Source organism: Pseudochaenichthys georgianus, chromosome 24 (genome assembly GCF_902827115.2).
Source record: "Pseudochaenichthys georgianus chromosome 24, fPseGeo1.2, whole genome shotgun sequence".
Lineage (NCBI taxonomy): Eukaryota > Metazoa > Chordata > Actinopteri > Perciformes > Channichthyidae > Pseudochaenichthys > Pseudochaenichthys georgianus.
The window spans coordinates 23,143,370-23,168,698 of NC_047526.1; the positions used below are offsets into that span (position 1 = coordinate 23,143,370).

Sequence of the window (25,329 nt, forward strand, 5' to 3'; positions counted from 1 at the left end):
TTTCTTCTCTGAGCTGAAGTGAACCTCTCGCCCTGAGTGTGTGTGTAATGAGAGACAGGTCTTATGACAAGCACTAATCAGCGGGGACTCTTGACCCTGTGGCAGTGAGGCTGACACAAGAGGAAACACCGCGACACTGCTAACAACTCCCCCGACCTGTGTGTGTGTGTGTGTGTGTGTGTGTGTGTGTGTAGATGGGCATGTGCCATTTCAGGTAATAGAGGAATGCGTTATGTTTAAGTCCAAAGTGAATTTTCAAAATGTGAAAATATTGTCATTTGTAAAGGTTAATACATTTAGTTTTTAGTTTTATTAGGGAGTAAGATAAGGAGATTGATACCAAATCGTCTCATATAACTCTCGCAAGAAACTGAATTTCCCCAAAAATATCTTACCAACATTTTGATCCTTGCAAAACATAAATATACTACATTGTTTGGTTTATCTTAATGAACATTTCCATGAAAATGTCTCAACAAAGTACCATCTTCCCTATGCTGTTGAATGGAACACTGTATATTATTTTCAAAAATGATTGCATACAGTACTTGTTTGTCACATTTCCCCAAACAGATTTGACAAATAATCAAGAAACGTTTAAAACTTGAGCTGGCGATACCAAAGCTGCGATCATAAAGGACCATCTATATCAAAGAGTGCTTGGGGTTTACATGCCGTGTGTGTGTGTGTGTGTGTGTGTGTGTGTGTGTGTGTGTGTGTGTGTGTGTGTGTGTGTGTGTGTTGGCTCACATTACCGTCAGTGTGACACTCAACAGGAGTGACAGCGGCTTTCTAGGAGCATCATCGGCCCGCTGATAAGAGGGTCTGTAGCCTCAGAACACACACACTCCCAGATCCTTACACATAATCAGTAAATCTATAAAAGAAGCATCACTCCATGTTCTCATCCAGGTGTGTTTATTGTTATCCAGAGTGCACTGACAGACCCGTAGAGACATACAGCACAGACAAGAATAGAGCATAGAAAACTGAAACTCGGATCTCACTGCGGTGTTAATGTCTGATAAAAAGGGTTAATAGGTAGAATATGGACCAGGTCATTGACATTGATTAACTGTGTATTGTTAGAGAAATGTATTACAATGCGTTTCGTATATGCTCCAATCATTCTCATCTGATTAAGAAGTGGTATATGGCATATCATGTAAAAATGGCGATGTTAACCACATTACTCCGTAATAACAGATTACAAATGACAAAATCAGCATTCAAATCCGTGTAAGTAGATGCAGTGTACAAACATAAATCAATTTTTAAAAAATGGTGATTTGATTGAAGAGGCAGGAAATGATTGACAGGTTGGACATAATCAAGGTTTTGAGACGTGGGAGTACCTTGCAATCAAAACATCATTAAAAAAGGTGTATTTACAAAACACACGTTATTTATTGTTCAATAGATCTTTTTCCATTGTGTAAATATATTACATAAATCATATTCTTCCATGCAAAAAAAAGCATTGTTGTACAGTACAGAGTTTCCTCTTTAATTCGTAAAAACAATCTGTAAAAGGTCTGGTTTTAAACACGTAGTTCAAGCCCTCCTTATTTGTTCTCATTCCCATCAAGGGACCCGTCTATGGAGGGAGAAGGCTCACGATGTCTGTAAACTGTACCTTTTCCCAGCTATAATCTATTAAATAATTAAATCTTCATTTAGCTAAATACTTACAACAAAACTAAGGCCTACCTCAAAACATTGTGTTCATTGACCTTGTATAGTGTTTATCTGTGTTACTGAAAAAGGGCTGCATGGCTGTAAACCAGGTTGAAAAAAAAGATCTTCATTTTGTCCTCATCAAATATAAAGATCAACCTGTCTCACTCACAGCAAATCTCAGTTGGCTATGTGAGAAATTATAAAAGTGTTATATTAGGTGGCAAGGAACTGTATTGCATATGTGTTTTTAAGGGAAGCTAAATTAATGTTATGTCAGTTTGAAAGCGCAAAGTAGTCACTTCTCACTTGTGTCATTTTGGCTTAGCTACTGTATGAGGAGTGTAAAAGCAACAATGTCGTAGTGGATCATCACTCAGTACCCGCACTTACTGTATCAATTATTGCACCACACATATTCCCTGCACAAAAAGGTTACAACCTCTATGGGATAAAGAAGCGAGCGATCTACAGGGAAGCTAATACTGCTTATTGGCAAATTCCAGGAAAAGAAAAGCACATGGTTAATGAATGTCCATAAAACAGAAGTGTGCAGAAATGCCAGATTTGTATTTACTGTACGTTTGTCCAGTCTGAAAGGATTCATTGAGGACAGCCAGTCTTCCCATCTCTGGTTCACGCAGTCCCACAATGCACAGCGTCTATCTGTGCCATTGCACTCTGGCAAAGAAAGGGTGGGATTTGATATCATCCACGCCTCCCACACCTGCCCCCAGTCTCTCCATCGGATTGAACTGAAGCAACTGTGGGACAAGACAGAGACCAAACATGAGACAACACACGTCTTTTTAAAATAAGTATAATAAGCATAACAGACGCCATAGTGTCTACTCCTTTACAGCAAAGACCGCACATAATTCATGGCAGATTGTTGCCATGTTATGTAGAGAGTACATTTAGAAATGACAAGTGTTAAGGATTTGCAACAGGCTTTAAGATGGCAACATGGTGCAAACTCAGCTATTAAGAATATTTTCTCTATGTTTATGGCTTGCGTTAATCTGTTATAATCTGTCGCACAAATACATACATTGCTAATCATTTATAGTTATAGTGAGATTCTTTGCAACAGTAATTTTAAATGAGATCTCACTGCTTTCTATCCATCTCAGTTTTCAATACTCTTTTCTTGCATGTTTTACCAATAAAAAGGTACAGTTTTGGTTGCCATGCTAACTCAGTTCTTCGTCTACTGTATTTATTTTAAGCAAACCACTGCTGCAGGGAATAATCTGATATGGAAACTTTTCCCTGGGAAAGACCTGCATATTTTCAATAACCCTCTTAAATGTTAATTAATATTACATTATTATTGTGTTTAGCTGCCAGTTAGAGAAAGTGGCAAATATTATTTCTGTGAAAATGTGTGATTGTCATTATCATCCAACTTTTTTGTTTCTTTTCCAACTGCCTTTTCAAGTGCATGTGGAGTTTGTAAAGGAAGACAAATACAGAATGACCCAAAAACCTTTTAGATCAGGGATTTCTTTGAGTTTATAGTAACAGTAGATATATGCAAGTTCCCAGTAAGACCCCAGACTCTCACCTTCTCCAGCAGAGATCTGGCCTCCTCTGAAACAGACTCTGGGATGTTGAGAGCCGTGTGGTGACCGATTCCTGCGGGATGGCAGCGCAGCAGGGACTGCACAGAGGGAAGGAGGGGTGGAAAGGAAAGATAACTATCAATCAAAACAGAAAACTCACAGACTGAAGAACAGATACACTGACACCCGTACAGCCAAGGTCAGTGTGAGAGCACCAGGACTGGACAAATAGGAGGAGACCAAAGAACCACCTGAAACAACACCGATCAACGACAACAAGGTAATAATGGTTTACCCACTGTTGCTCTTTCTTAGAACTTGGTGTGTGATGATGACGCGGAAAAACATATTGTTTTTGGTTGGTTTGAATACAGAGCAACTTTACAGGAAGAACCAACAGTTAAGCAGCAGTAAATCTAAAAGCTTTTGATTTGTTTTTACAGTAAAATATGGCCATATTAAACTGTCAATTACAAGGAATTGTTGCACTCAGTCGAAAAAAAAAGACAAAACAAAAATCTCAGAAGTGAGAGAAAGGGAGCAGAAGACCTGCAAGTGCTTTTCCAACCACAGGACGCAGCCCCGTTGTTAAAGTAATTGACAATAATGACCGTAATCACAGTACGCTGCAACCGCACCTCTTTCAGAGCATCTACAACTACAAATCGCTAGAACACAACGTGTGCGGCAGGAGAAAGCCTGTGGACTGTTTGTGTGTGTTTTCCATCAGTTAAGTCTGTTGCCGCTCTCTCTTTACGGGCTGCAGGAGTGCTGGCTGGGTTCCGAGCCGCAGCCAAGACTGCTCCAGGCGAGATCTTATCCTGCAAGGATCAAGAGACACTATGTTCCCGTGTGTGTATCCTTGCCAGGGCTGTTCCCAGACATAATCATCAAAGGAGACATCTGTGTGACTGAGTTGTTTTTTTCTCAGGTAAGTGGGTGTGTATGGTTCGACATAGGAACACTAACCTAACACTCAGACTCGTGTTTAGGGCCATTGATGGGAACGGCTGATCGCTGATATGAAAACATGCCCACTGGCAATCAGTTAGAATGTATTCAAATGTAATAGACAATGAAATATTGAAGGGACGCTGTGCACCTGCACTGGGTGTCTGCTCGAGCAACTGTGCGTGCGTTTGTCCTTCAAGAGAGCAGCAAGTTATAATTAGCATGTGTACACGTATAACAGCTGAGTGGGTATCTTTTGCCTTCCATACAGAAACGCTCAGGATCTCTCTTAAATGGATTGTCCCGCAGACAGCCATGTTTTCAGCACCTTGAGAGCTGCCCCAGTCTTCACCTTCCTCGCCGACCTCAGACAGGCGAGCTCCGAGCTGCTCCAGGAGCCAGCAGAGGGGCCCGGATGGAGCTGACCCCCTGGCCCAGCAGATGGAGCTCAGGCTGGGGGAGAAAGTCACACCGACACCCCTGGCACTCCCCGAGAACCAGAGTAAGAGACGGGAGCCAAGACGCACCTCACACACATGCACACAACAACAAACTACAAACACATACAGACACGCGCACAGGATCACACACAACCTGGCACAACCACAGAGTGTTGGAAGCCAAGACACCTACAGACATCCCACAACACCTTAGCAACAAAGATAACATTTTCCCCCTAGTTTTTTTGACTCACCATGCCTGTCAGGAGCTCAAACAGCACGGCGCCCAAACTCCACCAATCGCACGCGGCCGTCTCCTCACTGATACCTCCTACCTCTGCAGGAAGAGCAAAAAGGGAGGCAAGACACGGGGTTAATGAATAAATCAACAAGCAGAGGAATAGCGCATGTGCTGGGGAAGAATAATCAACTGGTGATGGCTGTCAAATAAGAGCAAAAGCCTTAAATGTGTGAACAGAATCACTCACTGATCTAAAGCTGTGTTAAGTCCTTCAGTGTGTACATCTAGACCTCTCCACATGAAACACTGTTTCAGACGGACATCTTGTTTCCCTTATTATTTAATTGAATTGACAGAAATCAATTCAAAATGAACACAAAAACAAGGACACAGAGACACACGCGGTTCCACACACAGTCTCATAAAAAGGGTGATTTGCATAATAAAAAAGCAGTTAAATTGAGGAAACCGTCTGCTGCAACTTCACACCATCTGCATGACCTGACCTCAAACACACACACACACACACACACACACACACACCAAGAAATGTAAAGCAGGAAAACTGAGGAGAAATAGTATAGCATCTTTTTTCAGATGTTTTTACCATTTTCAGCCCCTGAAGATAATCTACACTGCAGAATAAAGCTACGAATAACGTTCATTTTCATTATCAATTATTCTGATGATTTTCTTTTTTTAATAAAGGAATTGTTGGGCTTATAAAATGACAGGAAATTAGTAATTTGAATCAAATGTGTTCCGTTAAACAGTCTAAATAATTAAAAGCAAAAATGTGGCTAGAAAAATTACTTCAGCGATGTATGTTACTAAATCAAGGCACCCTTTGAAAAGACCCTGCTGACAGTCCATCTCTGAGGTTTCTGTCTTGACAACTAAATAATCAGAATCAGAATACCTTTATATGTCCCACACAGGGGACATTTGCATTTAACTGACATCCTTTACCATCTCTTACTTTTATAAAAGTTTCCCTATTTGGTCTTTTGTAAGTCTGTAATGTATCCGTTAACAGTCTGACCGGCAGCATGATGGAGAGATGTTGGGATTTGACAGTGTGTGTCAAAGTAAGAGACAGAAACGGAGAGGGATACTCCTTTGCTAAAGTCACAGAGTGTGTGTGTGTGTGTGTGTGTGTGTGTGTGTGTGTGTGTGTGTGTGTGTGTGTGTGTGTGTGTGTGTGTGCGTGTGCGTGCGTGTGTGTGTGCGTGTGCTGCAGCTCCACTGGGTACCAGATGGCCTCTTGTGCCGCTCAGCTTGCCTCTGCTCTCTCTCCAGAGGGCCGGGACCCAGGGTCACGGCTGCGTGTGCCCAGAGACCAGGCTCCTCAGCTGGGGGAGCGTAGGAGACAAAGACCCCTCGTCTCCCGGAGGCTGCTGGGAGCTCCGGGGGCCTGCGCGGCTCTCTTGCAGCAGAGGTTAGAGAGGGCTGTGATTACGACTTGTACACACAAACACTCGCACACACACATGCGCACACACACATGCGCACACACACAGCCAACTGAGCAACCAGTCTTCGGGGCTCCCCAGGACCACTGTTTTGACAGCCAAGGAGAGAAGATCGTCATTGAATGGACTAGTGATACCTGCGCAGTTACGAGCTGGAGGGGAGATACTGGACACACACTCACACACACACACGTCTCAGAGCAAGGTCGATGTCATCACAATGGATTAATGTCTAAGGAGCTGCAGGGAGAGTACAGTGGAGCTGGCTACACTTACCGCTCTGTCAGAGCGAGGCAGGGAGAAAGGGAGATGGAGAGAGAGGATGGGAGGGGAGAGTTAACCACATCCACAGGCCATGGGTCACTCAAAGCCCACTGTGGAAATGTGCGATACCTCCACCAAGCCGGCATTTTCTTTCTTGAATAGCGCATGATTTAAAAACAAAAGGAGACTGAGGAGTTCACTTTTAAAAACAATACAGAGTGTTCACCTCGTGGCCTCCTCTTCTTCCCTTTCCCCTCGACAATGCAGTTCCCTCCTGCTTTGTATCTTAATCACACTCCATCTCCTCTCTCCTGGGGGCCATAAGGAACTTTCTCTCTTCTCCTCTTAGACCCACTTCCTTAAAAACGTAACCGACAGTCATTGTTGAAAGGGGAAGTGGAGTGTACGCAGCAGGTAGGAAGTAAGGAGGTATCGTGTGTGAAGTTCCAAGACTGAGTGTGTCTCAGGGAGGTTTTGTTCAAATGGAGCAAATTGTGGATGAAACCGAATAAGGTACACAAACTAAACAATCCCATGACTCTTCTCCGCCGTGAGGACAGCACATATTCAAATATAAAGCAGAAGTACCTTCGGGGTGAATGGATTACTTGCAAAGCAACAAACCGACAGCTCTGTGTCAAAAGGGGAACTAACTCTATCTTCCATGAGATCACACTGCGGCTGAGCAGGTACGAGGGAAAGCAGGTGAACACACACAGCGAGTGTGACGATGGGTCATCAGTTACTGACTGGTTACTTCTGGGGAAGAATATTGAATTTCCCTTTTCTTAGAAGACAATCGGTTTCGGCGTGGCTTCCCTCTCGGCAGAACAATAAACAATTACCGATCCTGCTCCGCGCTGTCACTCAACAGCTTGTGTGTTTTCTTTCTTATTCGAGAACAGAACGTGAGCCATCTGATGTTTATCAATAATGACGAAATGGCTGGAAAGTAAATAAGCGTCTGTGCAGAATAAATACGATAATACCCTCCTGCCACCGTATTTTCCGAGTCCCCTCCCGTGTTTTTTTGGGTGTGAATGTGTGTGTTTAAATAACATGTTTCCCTCTGTCTTACACAGACACACACACACACATACGGTCAAAGCAGACCCCCTGCTAGCTTTCTGGCAAACACTCGTAAATCTGTCATCAGGAATGAAGCCATCGCTAGAGCTGACCCTGTCTGGATAAACAGCAATACATAACAAGGACACACACACACACACACACACACACACACACACACACACACACACACACACACACACACACACACACACACACACACACACACACACACACACACACACACACACACACACACACACACACACACACACACACACACACACACACACACACACACACACACACACACACACACACACACACACACACACACACACGCACACACACGCCTTACTGTGTGTGTGTGTGTGTTTTAACAAGCACATACATCAACAGATACACACATGTAACGTAAGAGTTTGAACGTACGAAATAAAGGTATTTAACAGCGATTACTTGATTAAATGTGTACAATCAAAAATGAAAAGAAAGAAAGGTGGACGTAAGAGACAGAAGAAAAAGAGAAAGAGTTGCCAGTGTCTGGGTAGGACAGTCAATAGATATGGAAGCATCTCGTTAACTCAACAGCAGGATAACACCCCCCCTGCTGGCTGCCAACATGTACAGCATGCATTGATCCACATGGGATCTACGGTGGTTTCACTAACATCACCTCTCACGCCTGGGCTGAGGTTCAACTCCAGACATTTCACTAAAGCGCTGGCTTCACATAGTTACTGGGAATCTTGTATTTATTGTTAGATAAATATGATTACAAGAGCACCATTCTATAAAGTGATTATAAATGATGTTGCTTTAACATAAAGACAAGTTTTTATACCGTGTCCAAAATGTATTACATTCCTTTTTGTCTCCAAACTAAACTATATCTATATTGTAGTTTTTTACCTTCTGGTCGTATTTAATGAGAATTTTGTTAAGTAAATTATTTACATAATTTGTCAAGTAAAGAAACCACACATCTTAAAATGTGTTCAAATGTTCCCATTTTATTTGATTCCACTTAAATGTTGTCTATTCAAATGTAAGGAATACCTTTCAGTTTGTGACTGTTGCGTCAGAAAAGAATAAAACATTTGAGTACAGCACTTAAAAAAAAAAAATGATTCAATTATTTCATGGTGAAAATAACCACTTTTTCCCTGAACTGCTGCAATAGTGCTGTTATAACTACATTTAGTAAGAGTTAATGATACACAAAATGTACACTTTAAAAATAAGTAAAAATGTTTAATACTGAATTCATTAATTTCAAACTAAAAAGATTGTTCTGCATATTACATGGTTACCTTTCAAACCTTACCATACACACTGAAGTATAACCCCCCCCACAGTGCTAATATTAATAAGGATATGACTACATAGATTACAAAGACTTGAGTGGCTCACATGTCTCGGCTCGGCACTCAGACCCTGAGCCACATTATGCATAAAGCTCCTTTTGCTGAGCTTTACTCCTGTGCTCGTGTCTTTAGGTCATCCACTGCTGGCCCCTGAACATTATGCCTCTCTGTGCTTCTATTCCCATTAGTAGGCTTTTAAACAAGCTGTTGCTAAGGGAATAAAAACGCACACTTTGGATATTAGATAGAGCATTTGTTGCTTTCAGATTTATTACAACAGTGGCATACTGTATGTTCCAGTCACAAGGAGGATTTAAATCTGAAGTGACCTTCCCGGCTTGAGAGAGAGGATGAATATGAGAGAATAACTTAATATAAGTGCGTGGGAGAGTGAATGGGTGAGAGGGTTGTTGTGTATGTCTCAGAGTGTTTCCGGAGTTTTCAGCTAACCGTTATCCATCCTGCATTTTATTTATTTATTTCTGTCTATTCAAGACTGACTTAATTATACTAAACATAACAGGATCTAGCAGCAGTGTGAAGCCAAATGTTTCAATAGGTTTAGGGAGTAACAACTTAAATGCAACGCTGTTATTTCAATCGAAAATAATATGTTATTAATCAAGATGTTTGTGAATAATATGGGGATGAATTTAAATATATCAATTTGAGTAAGAAGCGGTTTTAAGTATATTTCTGGATAATGCCTCATTGGGACACATTTGAATGCAACGTCATCATGGGCATGGTCTCAGCATCCAGACAGGCATGTTCAATTGGTATGAGCTCAAATTGTGGTTGTGGACTGGTTTTGATTGGTTCTCTGGTTTGTATTGCCTCTCGCCTGCCAATCATATCAATGCAAATTACTCTAAGCAAGGCAGGTGATCATGTTGGCGGACAAGAACGCCTTTCAGTGCTGGAAAATGAACAATATCAGCCTTCTTAAATGAGAAAAGTACGAAACAGTTGTTCGAAAGGTTATGAAATGTATAAATAAAAATATCTACAATACATTTAAACAGGATTACTCTAAATCTGTAATCTATTATATTTCCAAAATCACCTTAACCCTTTGCTTAAAGCAGCAAGATATTGTAAAAAATAACCAAAATGCACCCCCCCCCCCTTACACACAGGAGTGCTAAGTAGGGACATGGTGCTGTAGTCTAGCAGCAGTTTGTTTTAGGCAGCTTGTAAACAGCATGCCAGAGCTGTCACGAGCCTGCTGAGGGCAACACACGGGTTACTGCCTGCTGCTGGCCGCACTGCTGCACAACAGCACACTCTACAGGACCGACAGGGAACTACAACAAGAGTCAGCCTCTCAAGACTGGGGCTGCAGTCGAATAGTCCAAAAATCAGCTCCTAAGTTCTAACCCTATCGTCTATTCCTTGACCTCTGAGTGAAACGTCACGGGGTTAAGGGATAGTGGACAGGAGAATTTAAAAGGATTTAGGAGAAGAGAGTGCAGTGCTTTAGAGAATCTGACGGCACTTTCACTATCCGACGTGTTTATGATGCGCCAGCGGACGTCATAAATGTGCGTCTGCTGCTGTGGGGAAACTATGGAAACTAAAGTTTTATATACAGCGGACTACAACATGGATGTATAATAAGAACGAGGGACTACCGTGAACTCATCTAGAGACTCTGCACCGTGCTCTGATGCTGCTGCTTTATGCTTTATGAACGTGGACAACAGAGAAACATATTCTTCAGGACCAAAGTTGGAATTGAAATAAAAAAGGAAAGTGAAACTTATGCTCGTCACCCTCTCCCTCCGGTCCACATTAATACAAATGATCCCAATACGTATGATTGTATGAACTAAAGATCTTAAAATCAATACAAATGTATTTATTATAAACGTTAGTCCTTACCATCTATCACTGTGTATATCACCATTCAAACATCTTTTAAAAGTTGAACAAACCCCACACAGCTCAGTAAACACTGTGAGATGTTGACTTTATTTGATCATTTCAGTAAAAACTAACGTTCATATTTCTCTTTTTGATTATAATTCTGATGAACGTTCAAAACAAAGCACTTTGGCAACTTACCACATACATTTTAAAAAGCTTAATAAGCACCGTAACTTTCATGATATAATTTCTCGGTCATAATCGTTTGTTTCCGTGAACGGCCGACTGTTGTGTGACGGCAAATGCTGCGGCTGCAAGGCATTGTGGGGCAGCATTTTCTCCTCTCCTTTCGGTGAGGGAGGTCCAGTGGTTCCTAAGCTAAAGGAGGTTATAAAGGAAGTTTGAAACCTCCTTTCCTATCATGTAGAGAATTCGAACGGCACTTATCATGGCTGCCACTGAGGGACTTCCGGGTCATTTCATTGGGTTAGGAAGGTTCCTACGCTAAATGGACTATTGGACTGCAGCCTGGGACCACAAGATGGAAAAGAGTTATTCTTCATAATAATAATAATTAATAATTCACCAAAATGTGTTTTTTTGACATGTATTATAATACTGTAATACTGGCAGGGAGATTATTCCACGTATTCTTATGATGTGGTTTCTTAGAGTCAAGAGAAAAAAGAGCTTCATTTGGATTTCTGCTCATTTAAAAAAAAAAAAAAAAAAAAATAATACTATCCATTTGTTTCTACTCCCAAGAGTATGATTGTTTATTGTCATTATGCACCCTGCATGCCTGCATGATATTAACCCCACATAAACCTCCTGACAAACATACCCAAGAAACAAGGCTCATAATTAAGAAGTAAAAAGTACATCAGTCAAATCATAGAGATAAAGTGTGTTAGCATGTGTGTTTCACCTGGTGCACAGTACATATCAGCGACTGCCTCTTTGTCACAGGACTCCTCCACATCGTTCCAGCTGCAAAAGTAGGTAAGCTGAATATGACCTAAGGAGACAAAGAGAGAACCTCAGAGAAAGAAACATCCACCTAATGCTCCTCCTCCGCCCGAGTGTCTCTACTTTTCAAACTGTTTGCTCACCTTTAAAGCACTTCCTTCCTCCGCTCCTTTCCGCCTCTCTACATCCCTCCGCAAGCTTTTCAAGCACACAGCCCCGGCGATTACTCCTGTTTAGCGGCTACCTGTTAATGCTATCATTAGAACTAATGGTGTCATTAGGTAGCCGTGGCCATTAGCCGAGGCTAGCCAGACTGATGCACCACACTACGCCGTTGATGGGCCCTTTAGAACAATAATTACCACCAGGGAGACGAAAACAGCCACTCAGCTAATTAGACGCTTGTTGATAACGAGGTGGAGAGAGATGATTGTAGGGCGACAAAAGGAAGAAGTTGAGGGGGGGGGGATCTGTGACCTCCTGGTAAAACAACACTTTGGGGGAGCCTTCCTTTTTGTAACACGATTACATTATTGTTGACTCGTAAAGGCCCTTAATCTAAGTGTACCTGCTCTAAGAAAGTAGAAAGATGAGACCTTGACTTTATGATTTGCTTTTTGCTCAAGAAAACGAGATCCACTTATGCTTAATTCTTGCTGTAAGAGAAATATAAGCAGATATCACCAATATTTCTATTGGATTTCCTTAAGTTATCGAACTATTAACTATTTTTTATTTGACATAACATTTGTTATTCATGAGCATCCAGGAGGTTACTTCAAGTTCCCTGGCCTTTCTATTTGGGGGCCTGTTGTTGGTTTTTGCTTTAAAAACAGACGTAAAAATACATATAGATGTCTTGTTGTCTCCAAAATAAAGTGCCCCGAGGTATTTGGGTGTGACAGCAATGAGATATACGCATTTTCTCTGTGTTTTCAAGTTTAATGAGATTCTCGGGTGTACCTAGCACTCCGCTAGTCTTCATATTTTTCGAAACTCTCTGTAAGTATATTGTATCGTGGTGCTGCCCTAATATTATAGCTCCAGAATCTGTGGGAATCTTTTCTAGCAGTTTATGATAGTGACATTTGCCGGTCTTTCTCCCTACACCTAAGTGCATGTACTTTTATCCCACTGTGCAAGCCTAACCCTATCTAAACATCTAGGGTTATGGTCTAGCTGTGATAACAATGGAAGTCTTACCTTGGTGGTCGAGCAGGATGTTTTTGGGGTTGAGGTCCCGACAGATGATGCCCTCTCGGTGCAGAGAAGCCAGAGCTGTCACCATCTCCACCGCCCAGCATCGTACAAACTCCTCCGGGATAGAAGCTTGGGAAGCAGCCAGCGACAGCTCGTCCAGCTCTGCAAACAGCCGCGATACCTCTTTATCAAATATGCTGCCACCTGTATTACTAATAACTCCTGATGAATCCCCATCAAGACCCAACACATTCCCAACCCCGGCCGTGATAGAGCCTGTGCTTGTGCCACTTAGGTCTGTATTTACTCTTGCACTGGCCTCCAGTTTCTCATTTAGAGAGTCTGTAACTGGAAGGTCAAAGGGAAGGTCGTTATTTTGGCATGCGGGATCGACCATCGTTTTGTCAGAGGGCTCTTGTCCGAACGCCAGGCTGCAGTCATCCCACAGGGAGTTGAAGGGAGAGGAAGATGTAACACTGGTGTCGCAAGTAGCAGACGCTGTGCATAGAGATGAAAGCTCTTGCTGCTCCTCCTCTTCCTCAGGCTGGCTGTGAAGCTGCAAAACATCCGGCTGTATGAACTTCTGAGGAGACGCTGTGACCTCGAGGCCCAGACACACGCCTGATACGTCTAGATCTTCATGTGAAGAGTCCACAATCCCCCCCGTTACAGGCAGGTTGACCAAAAGGTCTGGCGGTTGTCCCTCGTCCTCCACCACTGCCTCTTTAAATGAGATGACTGGCACTGACTCGTTGGAGCCTTTATCGCTACAGTCCAGCCCCCAGAGCTCAGAGCTGTGACCTTTGACCTCCTGAGCCAGCTCCGGAAGATCCTCAGCGACATCAAAGCCCAGACCGGATGTAGAAAAATGCTTGTGAGAGGGGCGCTGCTCTCCCGAGTCAAGACAGGTCAACTCGCTCGTACTGTCTTTACTGTCGATACGGAAAAACTCCATGGGCGTGTGCTTGGACTGATGCAGAGGCACGGCGGGGGAGGGCAAGGGGCTGAACACCTCCCCGTGGTCCTGACCCTCGCCACGATATGGCTCGTTGTCAAGGGTGTGGCCGCTTTTCTCGGACGACTCTGTGAAAAAGCCGAGTTCCTGAGAGCTGATGGGTGAAGAGAGGCTGTCGTTGCTAAGCAGCGAGCGGCTACGCGAGGAAGTGGTGGTGGCAACGGGCACTTCCAGTGACAGCATTTCCCGTTCGCTCCTCTCTTCTTCCTCCTCTAGTGCATCTGGCTCTACTTTGTCTTGTTCGTACTCGTTACAAAGATTCAAATAACTGTTGGTGCACTCTTCCTCTGAGGTGGCTCCGGAGTCGGACTGGGCGCCTATTTGTTCAACACGCCGGGGGGGGAGAACCCTTTTCTTAGGAGAGGCGTTGCGTGGCTCCTCTTTGTTCTGCAGCGCTGAGACAGGATGAGAACCGGCAACCGGGCCAGAACCAGAACCGGCTGAACCCGCTTCCAGCTGTGGGACGGCCGGCTGGGAAGAGTGGACCGCTGCTGTGTGGCTCTTCTGGATGTAGGGAATGTCAAAGCTGTCGTCAGGGCTGGTAGTACGCATGAACTTTCCGATGTGAGACCACAGCTTCCCACCTGGAGAGGAAGGAGACGGGGCATTAACAACAAAGAAACTGTACTGCGGCTGTAGGTCCTTTTTTCAGGAGAAATTCAAAGCTCGACTGTTGTCATTTTATTTCTGAGGACATCGGCCGGTGAATTTGTTGTTTGATTACTGCTAGGTCGCCTTTCACACAGGTGTGGTCCTTCCCTTGTGTGAGGCATGAAAGAGAGCACTACAACTGTTGGAAATGACTTAACATTAACAAAAATGTATTGAAGAAGTTTTTTTTGTCTCTTAAAAACAAGGGGACACTACTTTTGAAATAAATGAAACGTAATAAATGCAAATTTGGCATTATATATTGGCCATCTGATGCCCTATTCTTAAAAATCAGCATTAGGCATTGAAAAAACCCAAATTGGTTCCCCATGTCTATTGAGCCCCTTTAAGTCTGGAGGAAACATTGAGATGCACACCTTGTCCAACTGGTCATCGATTCACTATTTCGAAGGCAGGTGTCAACAACATTGAATCTAAAAAATATAATAAAAAGTTGCTTCTTCTATTTATGAGATGTGCCTAATGTTCACAGGTCTTCAGGAGCCGTGGAAAGGCAAAGAGAAAGCACAAAAGACTTTGTAATCCCTGTCTTTGGCTTGTGAGGCTCCTTAGGTACTGGAAGTCTTTGGTGAAGAGGGTCATTAGTTTCCACTTAGGAATGAGTAACCAAGGCAAACCCAACCCAAATTGGCCAAATGGGGTTGTGCAATGTTTGCATTTTGACTTCTCTGACACACACACACACACCCCCCCCCACCCCCCCCCACACACACACACACACACACACACACACACACACACACACACACACACACACACACACACACACACACACACACACACACACACACACACACACACACACACACACACACACACACACACACACACACACACACACACACACACACACACACACACACACACACACACACACACACACACACACACACACACACACACACACACACACACACACACACACACACACACACACACACACACACACACACACACACACACACACACACACACACACACACACAGACACACAGAGCATCTGTTGTGTGTGATGAGAACAGATAGGGAGTTCACAGTGATGATAATGATAGTGGGGTAACTCGATGGCTTAGAAAGTAAAACCATCCACATGTTGTTTCGTCCAATGTCACTCAGGTCACTGCCTCCCTCCGTCTGCCTGTCGTCATTCAGCCAATCAGCTGCTGACAGGATACTAAAGAGGCATAAAGCGCAGCCCTGGATTTTGTGGATCAGAAACAAAACAAAAAGAAATTCTGCGGCTATTTCTGATTAGCTTTATTAGATCATGTTCGTACGACATTAAATACTGTTCAATAATATTAGTGCAGCGTGGTTATGGAGTGCACCAGATTGAATAGGTTACAGGGCATTAAAAAGTATGGTGGCATTACATTGTACCCGCACACGAGCTACACACACATCCTGGAGTGAGTGGGATGTAAGGAGGCCCAGGTGTTGGCATAGCTAATGAAGCATGGCGCCACCTGGTATTCAGAATAATGACCTGTGACACACACCCATCTCTATCAAACATCTGTCTGGAACAAGGGCAGAGAGGGGAGAGGTAGAGGAGCGCAGGAGGGATCAGGTGAGGAGACAGTTGGGAGGTAAAAAAGACAAAGGGGGGGGAGGAAGATGAATCTGATGGGATGTGCGCGTCTTACCTTCAGCGTACTGCAGAAGAAGAAAAACTGTGTCTTCGGAGACAATGAATTTCCTCAGCTGCACCATGTGTGGCACAGAGGGAGGCATGACTGTCCTCTTCGTCCGCCCACAGTCACTGCTCTTCCTCAGGCCCTGCGAGGGGAAGGCAGAGGAAGAGGAGGTGAGTAATAACAGGAGAGTTAGGGCATCACATGGATAATATATAATGCCAATTTTACATTTAATAATTGTATTACAGTTCATTTATTTAGAAAGCAGAGTCTCCCTTTTTCTGAGAAACAACAAAAACTTGTTCTGCAGCAATGAAAGTTACTACAGGATATATTTTACTTTTAATTTCAAGGCAAGGCTATTTATATAGCACCTTTCAACACAATTCAAAGTGCTTTACAAAAATGAAAGGCATTAAGAAAATGGCATTTAAAAACAGATAAACATTAAAAGAAAACATAGTACATGAATACAATTTACAGTGCAGTTTAAGATATGAATAGTTCAATTAAAAGCAGCGGCAAAAAGAAAAGTCGTCAGCCTGGAGTCAGAGCTGCAGCGGACCTGCAGGTTTCTGGGAGTTTGTTCCAGATGTTTGGAGCATAATACTGTACACAATTTCTACACTATGTATACATTGTACACTATGTTTATATGTTAAGTAGACTGGTATATTAGAGAGTATTCTGTCTATTTTATTGTGTTTAGATACTCCTCTGAATATAACTTTCTAATGAGAATATGTATATATTGTTTATTTTATTCTATTTTTGAGAAGTGTTGTAAATCTTGCAGCTTGACTGTCCAAAACCTGCTGTCACAAAACAAAGTATCCATCTATCTATCTATCAAAAGGTGAACTAAGGAAATGTAAGGACTAGAAGAGAAAATAAGAGTTAACAAAGTGACTGGGATGAGGTAGAGGAAGGTGAGTGCTTTAGTTTGTGCGAAGAATCAAGTGTGAAAAAACGGAGCGTGGCAAAGGAGAAACCTCCTATTAACGAGATGCCAGCTTTGCCCCTTGGCAACCCAAAGTCACTGGATTCATCAAGCCACATACAGCGCGTGACTTTAAAAGAGCCACACAAATCTGTCAGCGCTACACGTGAAGTGCACATCAGCTGTGTGTGTGTGTGTATGTGTGTAGGTGTGTGTGTGCGTGCATGTGTGTGTATTCATCTGTGCCTGCGCTGTGCGTTGGCATCTGGCACACGTCTCACACCTGAGAGCAGAGGAGCTGACAGGGACAGGCCCATTAGAATCAATTACACCGGTCACACACAGGGGCTTCTGGCACACTTCACACTCAGGACGACACACACACACACACACACACAAACACACACATTAAACTTACTTTCAGGATGAATGTCTCTTGAGTTCTCTTGTCCATGACCAGAAGAACCTGTGATGGAAGAGTGCCATTAATTGCCAGATATGAACACACAGTCTGAGATGATGTAGTGGTGGTGTCCTCTAAAGCAGTGTTTTTCAAAGGCTGGGTCGGGGCACACATGAGGGTCACGGCAAGATAAATGTCGGTCCTTAAATAATTCTACAAAAATTGGCATTGACACAAATCCTGCTGTGTCGGACCACATCAAGTCCCAGACTTATAAAGACAATTTGAATATAAAAAGGTACTGAAGTAGCAGTTATTTATAAATTAGCTCATTAATACATTAGTTTATTGATACAAAACATATCTCATCATTAAGTATTTTGTCAATCACAAATGCCAAACAATCGCAGGTTATTTTCTCTCTAATATAGCCCCTCTCTTTTTTTATATATATTGTAAATTGAGTATCTCTAGATTTGGTTCAATCTGTCTGAAGATGTAACCATGGTCGTTTCATAGATTAAACAATATATGAACAACTAATAGATGTATACATTGATTTATTGTTAAAAATAAACTAAAAAGACAGCTGACAAACCAAATGGTTGTTCATAAATGCGTACATTTCTTCACTGTGCTCCTAAAAGTCTTGTGTTCCTTGAAAAAGAGGTCACTACAAATCTATGCAATGCTTCACGGCAGACACAGTAAAAGCTAGAACTACCGTCTCTAAATCCAAACCTTCTTTTCACCCTTGCCTAATTTCGCTATCTCTCATTTCCCTTCCTTTACCTTCTGGCTCTTCCCACTGTCTCGATTTCCTCCCTCATTCTCCCTGACATCTCCATTGCTCCTCTGCTTCCTCACCCTCTCAGGGGAGAGTTTGAGCATATGTGTGAGCCCCGCTGTGTGTTTGTGCGTAGTGCGGTGCGTGCGTATGTTCAGCGGGTGCGTTCTCTCCATGTGACCCTGGCCGGGACCAAACAGGTGCAGGCTAAATGGATATGAATGGAGCTGTGAGTAAATAGAGTGGCACTGCTAGCCAGGGCGCTAATATAATTAAGACACAAACATCAGGGAAGGGGGGAGGTGGAGGGGAGGGGCAGCAGGGTGAGGAGCTCTCTCCATCTGTCCCCTCTGTCCCCATTAAAAAGTGAAAGGAGGAAGGAGGAGAGCAGAGGAAAGCCGGGTCATTTCAGCGCTATAGTTTTCACTTATGGCGTTTTTTTGTTTTCGCCGGTGTGTCCCATTTGTTCGGGACATATTGTGGATTTTGCATGCACCTCTGTAGAGTAACACATGTTAGTATTGTATCAACATTTTCCTTGGGGTTTTGTGTTTGTGGAGGATGAGCATCATTGATTCAATGCTGTGCGCCGCTCTCCGAGCTGCTTGCCAAGTCATTTCATGGCTGAGTGGTGAAGTTGCTTCGCCGGCAGCTGGTTGAGAGGACCAGCAACCCAAACTGACCTTGTGGTACTCATAACTGACGCTGAGCATACACACACTCAGCCCTTACCAAAGCATTCAGTAAATCTATTACGCTTTATGGCTTCAGATAACGGGGGTGGTCAAAGAAGGAAAGGACACAAGGAGGAGATATTTGACACATCCACATTTATCTGGGCCAGGGAAAATATTAGTGCCTGCCTGAGTGTAACTACTTTGTTAGGATCTTGAATGTCGTTGTCACCTTTAAAATCATATTTACCATGATAATCAAGCAGAACATTCCGGCCTCCAATTAAAAGTGAATCGTTTTTTGTCTTTAAATCACTTTTTGGTAAATGTGAAGCTGACCGTTGAGCGGCCCAGACCAAGTAAGGAGGCAGAGGCAGAACGTCCAAAAATATAACCCGGCATGGGCTTTTATTAAAAATACGGGCACAAAGTTCACAGCCTCAATCCTGCTGTTCTCTTTGTCCACATCCTGCAGCCACAAGGATCTCACACACACACCCAGCCCTCAACAGACAGGGCAACAGAGCCTAAATACCCACACTCCAATCATCACAACAAGACACAGGTGAGGGGGGAGGAGACAACACAGGACACCAGGTGCACACAATTATCAGCCACAGACAACATATACTGTGCAATCACGCCAACAAAGTGCCCTATCACCCGGCCTGAAGCCGTCAGTCCATAGTGACGAAGCCACCTTCGTCACAGTATACAAACACAACCCAAGCATTCAAAATAAAGAAAACATAAAATATGGGTGCAAGTTGGATGACTTTATAATATTGAACTGACCTTATCTATGACCCCCAGCACCCTGTAAGCTCTCAGCTCCTCGGAGGGACTCGGCTGGCCTCCTCTGCCGCTGGACGGGCAGCACTGCACCCCCAAAGCCTGGGACAACAACAAAGGAATGTCATATATGATGGTGGGCTGATTTATTATCTAAACATGGTCACATTAATCAGTTATTGTGACATCAGAAAAGAGAAATATGTGAGGAAGAATAGTCAGTGTCTTTGAAAATATGATCCGTTATACATAGAAAGTATTTCTGTAATTTTCTGTCTGAAATAAACCCAATGTACTGTCTCGAGTGGTTTGAGGACTCGGGTGGATGCACGCACATAAAGCAGATTTGCATAATCCAACATAGACAGCATACAGGACACTCACCACTGTCTGCGTTGACCCCTGACCCATGTTGCTTCTCAGATGCTGACTGGATATCTGCTCTGCACGCATCAGATAGTCTGCAGTCTTCTTCTTCACTGCCTCGCGCCGCGTGGGACTGGGCTCACCTGAAAAGGGGCGGGTGAGGTCAGTCATTTTTCTTTACGAAGCAGTTTTCATAGTGCAGGGGGAAAGTTTCTGTGCAAGCATTTTATTCACTGTCAAAACAGCATGATATCACTTTTACAAGCTGACAAACCACAAAGTGAAAGTGATGGTTCTTTGCCAATGTCAGATCGACTAAAGAACCCTGCTGCTGCGAGGGTCAGTATCTGGCTCATGGACACTTCACGGCTTGCAGATATATCCATGGTTACACTATGATGGATTCGTTGAGTATACGCCTACATTTCTCACCAGCTATCTCCAAAACTGACCTTGCACTCCTTGCAGCAGCAGGTCCACTCCGCTGCGATAACAGGAGAACGCTGCCTGGAAGTCCTGCTCCTTCTCCTTCTGTACAGCCACGCAGATGAGCTCGCTGGCTCTGTCTAGGTAGTCTAACTTCTTGTCCTTAGGTTTCCCACCTCTGGCTTTCCTCAGACTGCCGGAGAACAGATGTGTTCGGCCTGGCCAGCTGACCTCTGGGTTAGGGGCTGAGGACGCAGGCACTGGGGAGGGAGATGGGGTGCGGCGGTCGTGAAGGGAGGGCAAGCGAGGGCTGGAGCTGCTGCTAATGTTGGAGGCTCCCCCTTGTGGCTGGTTTGGGGAGGTGCGACCTGAGGCCATGCCATCGTCCAGCCCAGCCAAAGAGTCTGAGTCCACAGCCAGGGAGGTCAGGTCGCTGTCACTGGACGGGCCTGGGGATGAGAACAATGCAGTGTCATAGCAAATATAATCAAGCTGTATTTTGGGTGTGTGTTATTTTGATCCATAATTAAACCTTACCTCCATATTCAGATGTGATAGTCAGATCATCTGCACCACTGATGTCTCTTTGAACTGAAAACACGTGATCAAACATCTCTGTGTGAGGTCACAGTCATGTAAAGCAGAAAGAAAATGGATTCTGAGGAATAGTTATTTTATGTAACCCACCGTCAGAGCTGCAGTCGGATAAACTGTCTGCCAGGAAGTCAGAGAAGGGCTCAGCGGGGCCAATGAGCTCTGAGCCGTCGTGAACCTCGCCTCCCTTAAAAAGAATGACAAACATATTCTTCAGTGATTGTAGTGTTATGTTAAGGTGAGTGTGACAGTTATAGGGGTCTGGGATCATGTTTGGGTACCTTGAAGAAATCTTGGATGTGCTCACTGCTATAGAGAGCGGGAATGTTAGCAGAGAATTGAAGCAGATCCTCGGAGCACTGCCTTCTTTCCTCAACTACAGAGTCATCAAAACGACCTGCTCATGCATGGATAGAAAGATACACATACACATAAGAGTGATTTCACAACTGATAGTAGTGCTTACTGACCAAGTAATAACACTAAACTGCCTCTAGGGGGCAGTCATCACTACTACTACTACTACTATTATTATTTTCTTGTACTACAGCAAAGCCTGACACTATCACAGTCTTTCTTCAGACACATTCACAAAAAACAAACAACAATATTAAAAAGGTACCAAATGACCAAATAAACATCCAACAGGGCTTTTTAAAATAACAATGTTCTCTTCTGGACAATGTTTGATGCAGGAGAATTAAGTGGTTTATTTCTTACCAAAGACTTTGGCCTTGGCAAAGGGAGGAAACAGCTCCGACTGGCTACACACATTCTTGTGCAGCTGCCATAAGTTCTGATGAAGCTTCCGGAAATCACTGTATCGCTTCCATACTGTTATCTACAACAAGAGCAAGAGGAGAGACGGATGAAGATAAGGAAAAGGAGGAGTTGGGTAATCAATATTTTTGAAGACATGTAAAGCTTCACTAAATGGCTTGTGTAGATGTTGTTCCCTGAAATAGTAACCTGATGTTGAACTGGTCTGTAAAGGTAATCACGTGTTTTCAAATATCTGAATAATTCAAATTCATTGCCTTGAAACCACACATTTAGAAGGTTAACAACAGCACTGACTTGCCTGATATATATAAGGAATCAAATGTCAACGGTTGTTCCTTTCCCAACATTTAACAAGATAAAAGACTCATCTTCATCATCATCATCAAATGCTGGTCCTCACCTACAAAGCACTCCACCATCTGGCCCCCACTTATCTCACAAACCTTCTCACTCCTTATCAACCCCCACGGTCCCTCAGATCCACCGCAGCCGGACTCCTATCCATTCCCACATCCACACTCTGCAGCTTTGGGGACAGAGCCTTCTCAGTGGCAGCTCCTAGGCTCTGGAAGTCCCTCCCCCAAGATCTCCGTGACTGAGTCCCTCACAGTCTTTCAGTCCCGCCTCAAAACACATCTTTTCAACTCTGTCTACCCATAAGCCCCCCCCCTCTCAATCAACTTCCTCTTGACTTCCTTTTTTTTTAATTTTACTATACTTACTTGTTTGCCTGTCCTTGTTTGTCTACCCTCCCTCATACAGTAAAGCGTCTTTGAGTTGTGCGCTATATAAATAAAATGCATTATTATTATTATTATTATTATCTCACCGCTATCTTGCGCAAAACAACTTAAAACACAAGTCACACTAATACACAAACCTGATTGAAGTAAGTCCTTACTGTGTGGGATAAAAACAAATACAAAATCCTAGAGAACTAACCTGAGCACTATTCCCTAAGAGGAGCACTGCTCAATAATGGAGGTATGCGTTTCTAGACCACACACACACACACACACACACACACACACACACACACACACACACACACACACACACACACACACACACACACACACACACACACACACACACACACACACACACACACACACACACACACACACACACACACACACACACACACACACACACACACACACACACACACACACACACACACACACACACACACACACACACACACACACACACACACACACACACACACACACACACTCACACTTAGGGCTGCATTCCTTGGTGTTTGACAAATGCTAGGAGAGCCTTCATGTGAGTGTTTGCAGTGTGCTTGTAGATACATGAAGAAGAAGGAGGAGATATAAACATTCTGTGAAACCTTTTAAAAGTTGTCTTGAGCCACTGATCGTTAAAATGACCTCCGAGACGATGTGAGACATTATATAACTGTGGACAGTAAAAGCTTTAGTGTCAGTATTCTCACGTTAAGAAAGTGAACTTGAAATGTCAAAACAGGTAACCTTCCTTTATATAATCTCATTAGTAAGGGTATGGATGAGGAACATAGCAGCAGATACATCTTGCACAGCCAGTTCCATCACAAACCAAGTGTCACTTGCAACTGATATTTGTTGTAACCTTTATGAATGAATACTGTAAAATTGCACATTTTAAAATGTTATTAAATTGGTCTGGTGAGAGCAGAGGGAGTGCTCATCCTCTAACCCTGCAGGGAACATTTCCATCAAGCTCCTGTCTTTCAAGAAAGTCAACTCTGCCAAAGCTTTCACACTCACAAAGTCATGGTTGCTTGTCTTACCTCTTGGACATCCTCTGGGTTCTTCCTGGAGATTATCTGTGTGGGAAAGAACGAAGAAAAACGTACTCAATCTCCATCTTACTCATCCTATGCAATGGTCGGTGTAGGATGCCAGTGCTGGTTTATGAATTCCTTGTGAGGCTGGCACAAGTATGAGCAGGGACACAGCTCTGTGTGTGACAATGAGAGCATTATACAGTGAATGACGAAAGTCTTGAGTGTAATGTAGGAACGAGACATCACCAGCAACCATATCATCCAGGATGGCAGGCAGAGAAAGGAAAAAGTAGCCTGGCCTAATTCTTATTGAACTGGGAGCATGCCAGTGCCTCTGTAAAATCACTGCACAAACTGGTAACTGGAGACCTGGTAGAAGTGTTGACGAACAAAAATATGTTTTTTTCATAATCAGAGGACTTACTTCTCTACACAAGCACTTGATTTGGGAGTTTTGAATCATTATCAATGGGGACAGGAGCCCATTCTTACAGAGAAAATAAAAGTGCCCTAAAGTGAGTTTTGTCTAGGGTGTATCTCCTAACTTGAAATGGTTTCAGTTTTAGCACCACCTTGTCCTGGGATATAGATACACGGAGCATTTGGCTATTACATGTAGGTTTGAATTAACCAAGGCTTTGACATTTCTACATTAAGATCTGTGATAAATTAGAATCCCCTCCAACGTAAAATACCTCTTATAAAAGGCATTTATCTAGAAATTATGCACACAAATATAATGACACAATGAACTAGATATATTTGATTTATCTTAAAGATGCTTTATAATTTATACTAAGTGTTATTCCATCGTAAAGCTACCTATAACACGAACAGAGCTGGCTAGTTAGCTATCTAGCGGTTAACACAGAGGTTACTGCGTTTAGGTAGGATTCACTCAGTTTGGCTAATATTGCTAATGTGAGCAACTACAATCTACTGAAGGTAAAACACAACACAGATTACAACAAATAAAATAGTCTGAATGAACTTGTTAGAAACATTTTTGTTTTGTTTACAAAAGCTGTTACTAGTTCATCCCGAAGAGGTTAAAACAACGTTTCTTGTGTTTGCATCATATTAGCTTGGTTAGCACAGCTCAAGCTATACAGCTAACAACACCTAGCATTAGCCTTGCTTTCACAGCGACCAACATCCCTTTACTTACCCTTGCGGTGACTTTGTACACAGTGTAGCCTTTTAGGTGCTTTTTAGGATCAGTGACAGTATAAAACCGAGCCAGTTCTCCTATGTCCCGCTGCGATATCATTCTGATAGTGACAACATTGCCAAAGCTACCAGTCGGCTAGCCATACACAGCCATACACATGCATTCCCTGACAGCACAACACAAGCAGC

The 25,329-nt window shown here is 43.2% G+C and overlaps 1 protein-coding gene across 1 annotated transcript; it reads right to left on the reverse strand.

Moving 5' to 3' along the window:
- Positions 1-901: 901 nt before the first annotated feature.
- rps6kc1 (ribosomal protein S6 kinase polypeptide 1) lies at positions 902-25,323 on the reverse strand. The gene is made up of 16 exons (XM_034075900.1): positions 25,139-25,323; positions 23,974-24,009; positions 22,110-22,230; positions 21,671-21,786; positions 21,483-21,576; positions 21,333-21,386; positions 20,822-21,244; positions 20,388-20,512; positions 20,007-20,105; positions 17,766-17,813; positions 16,417-16,549; positions 13,087-14,682; positions 11,843-11,932; positions 4,888-4,970; positions 3,245-3,340; positions 902-2,441 (listed from the first exon to the last, which is right to left on the reverse strand). The coding sequence occupies exons 1-16, from the start codon at positions 25,238-25,240 to the stop codon at positions 2,340-2,342; spliced, it is 3,318 nt and encodes a 1,105-aa protein (XP_033931791.1). The 5' UTR covers positions 25,241-25,323; the 3' UTR covers positions 902-2,339.
- Between the last annotated feature and the right edge of the window lie 6 nt (positions 25,324-25,329).